Raw genomic sequence first — 9,382 nt, 5'->3', positions numbered from 1 at the left:
TAATAAAAGATAATAAAAATAAGATATGAATACACTATAATGTGGGTACTGCAATGCTTTAAAAGACATTAAGAAATTAGAATTAATCAGTTTTTTAATAAATGTGCATATACTTGAGATATGCTCTACTTGGCATTTCTACTTATTATTATAACTATTGTTGTTGTTGTCGTATATTATATTTATATTATGATGTATATTATTAATAATAACTATAAATAGATCCAACAGCCATCTCATGGTGAATTATTTTTAGTTAATTTTTGTAATTAATTTCAAGAAACTGTATAATAGAACTTAGAATACAGTAAAAGAGAACAGTCATTCAGAATATTCACATTAAACATAATATTCACATTAGATACAATGTGGAATTGACACCTGTGCTCTAACCGCTGATATTGCCCACAATACATTGCGCATTGGACGCGAATTCGATTAGAACTACAAACGCGTGTGAAAAGTGTAAATAAACTACAAACATGATGGACACGCGAGACCAACAGTCAAGTAGAGGCTTCAGTAAAGTTGTTTCTATGACTGTTAGTCACTATCTCGCCAACTGGAACATATTTAAATCATGTTTTCTGTGTTATATTTCACCTGCAACAACAATACTGAACTTACATAAAGACGTGTTTGAACATTAAGGTCTGAATGCATATTATCCAAGGACCTGGGGAGATTTCTCTGCATGAAAGACTAATAAATGGGAGATTAACCTGCTGCTGCTTCTCCAATAAGGTTAAAGAGGAAGTAGTATGTCCCAAAGCTTGCATACTCTTCTGTTACACACTCAAAAGTCTAAACTTTTAGGGCGTAGTAGGAGTATGCGAATTGGGACGCAGCAGTGAATTAGCCATCCGGGTTTCTTACGTAGTGACGTAAGCGCCGTGCGTCTAATCTCTGCCTCCTCCAGCCAGCAGGTGTCAGTGCGCGTGCGTGTGACTTCTCTCGTCCGGCTTCATCAACCTTCATGGAGTTTCACACGTGAAAATATTCGTCCTAAACCGAGCTGTATCCCATCACCACAGCTGTCCAACCATGGTATGTTCAGAAATTCATATAATAATCTCTAGCGCTTTATGGTTTCTATGTCTGTAGCGGTGTGTTTAGTCTCTGGACATGATACGTTAGCAGTTGATTATTCCGTAACATGATCGCATGAAACGACCTTGTATTCACATTTTCACCAAATTAATACTGTCATTTTACATTCTGAACAGAATATAGTTGTATGAACGTTTGTTTAACGTATATATGTGTGATGAAGTGATATGAACCTATATCAAGACATGTTTAATTGACAAACATGTTAGCTTAAAATACACTTATCTTATTTATGTACGTAATGTAATGTGCATTTATATGGCGTTTTTATTATTATAGTAAGTGATTAAGGTGCTTATTAAACGTTATTTATTGCTAGACTTTTATTATGAAACAGTAGAATGTCAGTGTGACGTCATATTCTTGCCATTTAACGTTACTAATATTGAGGAAAACTTGGTTTATTTGTTTTAGATTTTTCTGGTTTGATGTTGAATGTCTATTTAAAATACAGAGTGGTCATAGAATTATTATTAAAAAAGAGGTGTCATTTTACATAGATAAAAACAATATATATATATAGGAATCTCCTGTTTATGTTAAATCCAGCCTAACATCTTCCATTTCAAGGCTGATTTAAACATTTATTTTGAAACTCTTAAAGGACTTTCACATCGTAAAGCGACCAGAAATGTTATTATTCTTAAAAGGCTAAACTCCTCTTCTCTATTGTAAATGTTATGTATACCCGCGTTTTCTTATTTCTTTCTCTTCTCTTTTTTTCTTTTTGTTACTTTGTTTACACATGCTATGCTAAAATGTGTAATATTGTAAGACTTGTTATGCATTTGACTGGAAATGTTCAGCAGATACAATAAAAAAAAAGAAAAAAAAGAGGAAAACTTGGTTGTATATTGACACATTCTGACTTTCTCCCTAATAATATAATTTCATATACTAAATATGTAAATCATATTAGCAGCCAATGACTATCAATGTACAACATTGTTTGCAGTCAAACTAATAGTGCTAATGTTGTTTTGAAGTCATGCTTGCATTCGATTTCTGACCGAATATCTAAATTAACCTGGTAAAAATATATAGTTACCGTGTCACTGTTCAAAAATGAATGAATGGGCTGGATAAAAACCAATTTCATCTCATTCTTTATAAAAGTATGTAATTTGAGTGGCTGTTAAACGTTATTTGATGTCAAACTTTATTATGAAGCGATAATGTCAGTCAATGTCATATTCTTACCATTTTCTTATCATGTACTATTGATTAATGGTTTACGTTGTGTGTTTGTTGTGTTTTTGTGTCTTCACAGGCCAAATATCTGGCTCAGATCATTGTAATGGGGGCTCAGGTGGTCGGACGAGCATTTGCCAGAGCTTTACGTCAAGAATTTGCAGGTTGATATTAGCCCCCCTTTGAATTTTTTTTTCTTTTTCATATATTTCCTAAATGATGTTTAACAGTGCGAGGAAATGTTCACAGGATGTCTGATAATATTTATTTTTTTTCTGGAGAAAGTCTTATTTGTTTTATTTCGGCTAGAATAAAAGCAGTTTTAGATTATTAAAAAAAAAAAACATTTTAAGGACAAAATTATCCGCTTGTTAAGTGGTGACGTGTTTGTGACGTATGTAATACTGTTTCCGGGTCCAAGCCACCATTCATTTGACCACTCGTTTATGATCACGTTTTATTCATATCACACATTAAAGTTAATTTTATATAAAGTCATAGTGTACACAACAATCTCTGGGCTTGCTGCATAACAAATACCAAAAATTTAACAATTTATAAAAAAATAATCACTTTCTGGCCATCGGATACTAGACATGGACATATATACTGCGATCGTGATTTTCGAAAGCCTTTAATCGCTTTGTAAACGTTTATTGTTACCATTTCATGAGTCTCCCCTTTCAATTGAAAAGAGCGCTTGGACCCGGAAGCCGCTTCGCGTGACGTCACACTTAACAAGCGGATTAGCCTCTTTAAGCTATATTTTTTGTGATAGTCTACAGAACGAACCATCATTATACAATGACTTGCCTACTTACCCAAACTTGGCTAGTTAACCTAATTAACCTACTGTAATTAACCCTTTAAATGTCACTTATAGAAGTGTCTTGAAAAATATCTAGTCAAATATTATTTACTGTCATCATGGCAAAGATAAAATAAATCAATTATTAGAGATGAGTTATTAAAACTATTATGTTTAGAAATGTGTTGGAAAAATCTGCTCTCCATTAAACAGAAATTGAGATTTTATATTTTTATTTAATAATCTACATGTTTATTTATATTTTTGTATTTATATGGAATTAATTTTTATAGTTATTCATTAGTTATGTAATATTGATAAAATAAATATTCTGTGTTTTTTTTTATCGAACCAATTGAAATAAAAGATTGTTAATAACTATTATAACACTTATTGCTTTTTCACCTTGTTTAGTATATGTGTTTGTTTATATTAAGTCAGTATTTGCAAGGAGAAACAATTAAATAATATTTTATGTTGCATTATGTTCTTTTAGGTATCATTTTAAATCACTACGATTAACATATTAATCACTATAAATATATTATTAATAACATATTAATAATTTATGTCATTATATAATATTTACTATTTTATTAAACTCATTGCATGCATGAAGTAAACGACATTTTAACAATACACTTTAACATCAAACTTTAAACTGAATGCTAGTATCTTGCAAAATATTATGTACTGTCATCACAGAAAAGACCCTATACATTGTTTATGTATAATGCACACACATTGGCCAGACCTAATCCTAATAGATGAGTGATGTTATTAATCAGGTGTGTGTTTGTGTGTGTGAATCAGCCAGTCAGGCGGCTGCGGAGGCTCGAGGTCAAGCGGGCAGACAGTCTGCGGCGGCGTCCAGTTTCACAGGAATGACCTTACAGGAAGCCCAGCAGATACTTAACATCTCCACACTAACGCCAGAGGAGATCCAGAAGGTCAAACAAATTCACCAGCACACAAACATCACAGTGTTCCCACTCCGAGTAAATATGATATTAACTTTGTGCTTTCATTCTCTTTTCAGAATTATGAGCACTTATTTAAAGTCAATGACAAAGCTGTCGGCGGTTCTTTCTATATTCAGTCGAAGGTAAGAGATGACGCTGACAAAATCAACTGTGACTACAAAACCAGTCTTGTATATTTTTGGTTGTAACTGAAAATACATTATATGCATCAAAATTATACATTTTCTGTACTTTTATGCCAAAAAGTCATTAGAAGGTTTAGTACAGATCATGTTCTGTGATGATATTTGGTTAATTTCGTACTGTTAATTTTCCTGTGTCTTAAGTGTAAAAGTAGCATACAGAGGAAAAGAAAAACCAACAAGAAAATAAAGAAGAAAATGTGTTTGTGTGAACGGGTTTACATGAATTAAAGCTGTTACATAACAGAGACTAAATACATCAAATCAATAAGGGTATATGTGTCCTTAAAAAGCTTGTCATAATGTATCAAAGATTTGCGCCTTTTTTGTCTGTTTGTTTTTGGTTTAGGAGAGAAAAACAAATGAGTCAAATTCGGCAAGAAAAATGGGAAAAACAAAAGAAAATTTAAGCCATTTCTGCTTATGAATAAAATAATTTTCAAAGTCACTTTAAGGGTGCTTTCACACCTGTGAATCGATTCCGTTGTTCCGAAACAGAGATTACAAATGTTACAATGTTGCTCTTTGCTCTTGGAGCGGTTCGCTTTCACACTGCAAAGTTTCTAATCGGGCCAAAAGAGATAAAACAAGTCACGTGCGAGTAAACTCTCCTTACATTGGTCAGAGTGTCAGGGTTTATTTTGCAGAGTCCTGCTCAGCTGTCAGGAGAGGTGGTGGTTTGGTGGTGTTTGACAAGGTGCATGCGTCGTGTTTGAAGAGCGAGGAGAGATGCGGTGGGGAGGGGTGAGAAGGGTGCGCCACGTAGCTTATTTGAGGACCGGGAGTGAGACGCAACCTTATCGGGAGATTATCATTAGTTTGCGGGCATCCGGAGACTCGCGTAACTTCCCGCCCTACTCATAATTCTCTCTTCATATAGCTGTAAGCCTATTACATATCCATAAACACAGTGATATAACCGCGCTCTGATCGGATCACTTTCTCACTGCAATCGATCCGCTCCAGAGTTCATTTCAATCGAGCCGAGACCACCTCATTCAAGCGATCTCGGAGCGATTGATTTGGCGCGGATCCGAGAGCGATTGGTGGTTTCACATATGCCAAGCGAACCGCGCTAACTGGGCAAACGTGACAGCTTCTGAAACAAAAGTGTAGGTGTGAAAGCACCCTAAGCGGTATAGAAGTGTCTTGAAAAATATTATTTACGTTCATGTTTATGTTGCAAAGTCAGTTTGATGTACAGCTTGCATCGCATTATCAAACTTTTCATGTAGACATCTTGGAGTGAAAACATAGACTGAACTTGAAGCCGATGGTGACCTGGTCTGATAAACTCACTGCACTGCGTGACATCCTCTCGGAACCGCGGATGGCCATGGCGTGACCGTAGTATAAACTCGCAAGTCTTCCTCGATTTCAGCCATCATTCGAACATAAGCGCCTGTGCTCTAACCGAAAGCAGGAGACGCGTCTCTATGACAACCTCCTGCGACACAATCTCTTCAATGCGGCACCTCACAAAATTTGCTAACAAGTCATATGAATGATATTTATTATCATTTGACAGTAACGGAGGAGCGTTTTCTCTAATAATTTACTTGAGTAAGAGTAAAAGTACAGTTTTAAATGAAGTCAAAAAGTACACATTACCCTACAATTGTACTCAAGTAAATGTAATGAAGTCAATGTAATTCGTTACTCCCCACCTATATATAGAGATATAATTCTACATCCCTAATCCTACCCAATACCTAAACCCAACTACTACCTTGCTACCTTTTAATAAAGCTGCCAATTTGTAGTTTGAGCTAAAAGTCTTAGCTAGTGATTTGTCGATGATTTGTCAATAGATTGAATTGTACATTAACGTGTCACCGAGTTGTCTTCAAATCTGAGCGGTCTGAGAAAAGAGATCTTCATTTGACCGCAGCTGAGGATTATGCTGATCAGTAAAAGCCCAGACCAACATATCCATTGTGTCAGCAGTCTACATTTCACACAATGTTTCCTCCACCTAAGGCTAGGTCATGTTAATGTGACCCGCGAACAACAGCAGGTGAAGTTCTGAGAAGAGGCGCGTTGTGGTTTTGACACCCTTCGAGCAAAAACAGCAGAGCAACACTTTACAAACAGCTGCTGTTGGGAAGAAGATCTAAGAAAGACACGCATATGACGTCTTCTAAATGTCAATCTAAAGAATAATTGAAAGATCTTATCCAACATTTAAGCTATGCATTATGGATGGTTTAAAAGACATGATCTTAGAACATGATCTTGTTTGCTTATTATTTTTTGTAATCGTTTTTTATTTGTTTTTGTTTGTTTTATCTGCATTTTTTGTTTGTATTTTATTAATTCGTTTTTTGTTTGTTTGTTTGTATTTATTTATTTGTTTGCTTTTTTGTTTTTTAATTTTATTCATTGTTTTTGTTTGTTAATTTAATTGTTTTTTGTTTATTTATTGATTTGTTTTTCATTTATTTTAGTTTTTTATACATTTTAGTAGTGTTTTTATTTGTTATTCACTTTTATGTTTTTGTTTGTTTTGTCTGTTTTTTGTTTGTATTTTATTTATCTGTTTTTTGTATTTGTGTTTGTTTGTTTTTATTTGTTTGAGTTTCGTTTTTATTTATTGATTTTATTAGTTTTTTTGTTTGCTTATTTGTGATTGTTTTTTACTTTTTATTTATTTGTTTGTTTCCTTTTTTATTTATTTTTTGTATGTTTTTTTATGTTTTGTTTGTATTTCTTTTTGTTTGGTTTTATTTGTTTTTGTTTGTGTGTTTTTTATATGTTTTTTGTTTGTTTTTTATTTATTTGTTTTTATTTGTATTTTCTGTTTTGTTTGGTTTTATGTTTTTTGTTGCTTGTGTGATTTTATTTTTATTTATTAGTTTTTGTTTGTGTAATTTTTTTAATAATTTGTTTGTTTTTTGTTTGTTATTTTATCAGTTTTTGTTTGTTTTTTATTTGTTTTTTGTTTGCATTTTTTTATTTTGTTAGTTTTTATTTTTCCTGTTTGTGTGTTTGTTTGTTTTATTTGATTTTCTTTGTTTATTATTATTTTTTAATGTATATTTATTTTTCTACATAATTTAAATGTTTATAGATGCAACTGGGGAATTGGTTTGCAGGGTTACTAAAAAAAGAAAAAACGGTATGCGTCATGGCTAACATGTCTCCTCAATAAAAACACTTTAATTCATTCAATAACACCGGATGAATAAAAACAAAACTTTACATTAAGCATAAAAAAAACATTTTTACATAAAAAATAACATAAGCTAAAGAAAAATAATCTGATAAAAAGTACATTCACTATCATAAAGAATCATTATGATGAGTAATAAATAAATTATAAATGAATTTAGAGAATATAACATCTTTAGAAATGTTCACACACCAAAACAAAGCTTAAAAGAGTTTGTTTCTTAAGTTTGCCTATTTAAATAATTCTTTGAATCACAATTCGATGTGCATTTTTAGATTTTCACTAGTTTATTTTGTCATTTTTGATCAGGTAAGGTACCAACAGTAAGGTACCAACAATAATTATATGTATTCATTTAGAACTATAATTATACTAAACTCTAAGTGTGTGTGTGTGTGTGTGTGTGTGTGTGTGTGTGTGTGTGTGTGTGTGTGTGTGTGTGTGTGTGTGTGCATTTAATTTACATTTATTTATATAGGGCTTTTCTCAATAAATATTGTTCTTAAGCAGATTCATAAAAGCACACACATCACTAGGGGACAGTCAAAATCAGAAAAGTTAAGGAGTTGTGTAAAAGGTTGGCAGTATGTTAATCTCTAGTTATACAGTGTATTTCATTTCAAGAGAAATAAGGTGTATATTCTATGTTGATTGCAATTAAATTTACTGTTGTTTAAATAATACTAATTTTAGTTAGCTGATGTGCATTTTAACACGCATATACAGACTAAAGTATGTTTTTTATTTGCACTTTTTATTTTATTATGTATGTATTAACTTTTTTATTTTGTTTGTTTGTTTGTAGGTAGTGCGAGCTAAAGAGCGTCTGGATGAAGAGCTCAGCATAAATCAGCAACAACAAACAAAAAATAAACCTGCAGATGAACAGCAGCAGCAAACATGAGCTCCATCCTCATCCCCCACTGTAATTATCACCCAAACCCCAATAAAACATGCTCCTTTTCTACACTCACTTCTTAATCTGCTCCTTATTCTGGACATTATGCAAATGTGTCGTTACTGTTCTCAACATCTAGAATGTTTGTGGAAACTTTTAAATATATTTAAAGTACATTTGAAGCCCTCCTGTGAAATTTCAATTTCTTTTTCAAATATTACCCAAAGAGGAATACATTTTCACAGAAAGAATTTTCACAGTATTTCCTATCATATTTTTTCTTCTGGAGCAAGTCTTTTTTGTTTTATTTCGGCTAGAATAAAAGCTGTTTTAATTTTTTTTTAAACATTTTAACATCAATATTATTAGCCCCCTTAAGCTATATTTTTATTTCAAATGACAGAGCAAACATCATTATACAATGAATTGCCTCATTACCCTAGCCTGCTTAATTAACCTAGTTGAGCCTTTAAATGTCACTTTAAGCTGAATACTTGTGTCTTGCAATTTAACTAGTAAAATATTATGCACGGTCATCATGGAAAAGATAAATCAGTTATTAAAACTATAATGTTGGAAAAAAAATATTTTTAACTATTAGAAAAAGGATGAAATATTCACAGGAGGGCTACTAATTTAAGGCGGATTTATACTTGTGCGTCAAGCGCACGCGGATGCTCAGGCGCAGCCTACGCGTGGATGCATAAGTCCTCGCCGTGTCGGTTGGCGACGCTGATGCGCATCTCTCAAAAAATGTAACTACACGTCGCAACGATGCGTAGCGCAAGCTGTTTTTGTATGGCTTGATAGCGATTACAAGTGTGGGCGGAGGTGAGAGCCCTGCGAGCCCAATGGAGCGAGTGTTTACACGTGTGGAGTCTTTTGAAAGAGCTCCAGATGAAAACTGTTGTTTTGTGTTTACCTTATGATTAAATTTGTTGCTCGTTCGCCAATTCCCTCCTCAAAATGAGCAAGTTTGAGCCACTTGTACATTAAGGAAGCATTCAGAAAAACAAAACACTAGCGAAGAAACTTGAT

The 9,382-nt window shown here is 33.1% G+C and overlaps 1 protein-coding gene across 1 annotated transcript; it reads left to right on the top strand.

Annotated features, from left to right (window-relative positions):
* The first annotated feature begins 899 nt into the window (after positions 1–899).
* On the top strand, positions 900–8,419 carry pam16 (presequence translocase associated motor 16). Its single transcript, NM_200804.2, has 5 exons — positions 900–1,047; positions 2,381–2,465; positions 3,923–4,059; positions 4,149–4,214; positions 8,252–8,419. Exons 1-5 carry the CDS (start codon positions 1,045–1,047, stop codon positions 8,348–8,350), a joined length of 390 nt encoding a protein of 129 aa, NP_957098.2. The 5' UTR covers positions 900–1,044; the 3' UTR covers positions 8,351–8,419.
* The last annotated feature ends 963 nt before the right edge of the window (positions 8,420–9,382 follow it).

The sequence above is a fragment of the Danio rerio genome, chromosome 3 (assembly GCF_049306965.1).
Source record: "Danio rerio strain Tuebingen ecotype United States chromosome 3, GRCz12tu, whole genome shotgun sequence".
Classification (NCBI taxonomy): domain Eukaryota; kingdom Metazoa; phylum Chordata; class Actinopteri; order Cypriniformes; family Danionidae; genus Danio; species Danio rerio.
The sequence above is the reverse complement of the archived record's forward strand: the minus strand, read 5'-3'. Positions and strand labels throughout refer to the sequence as shown.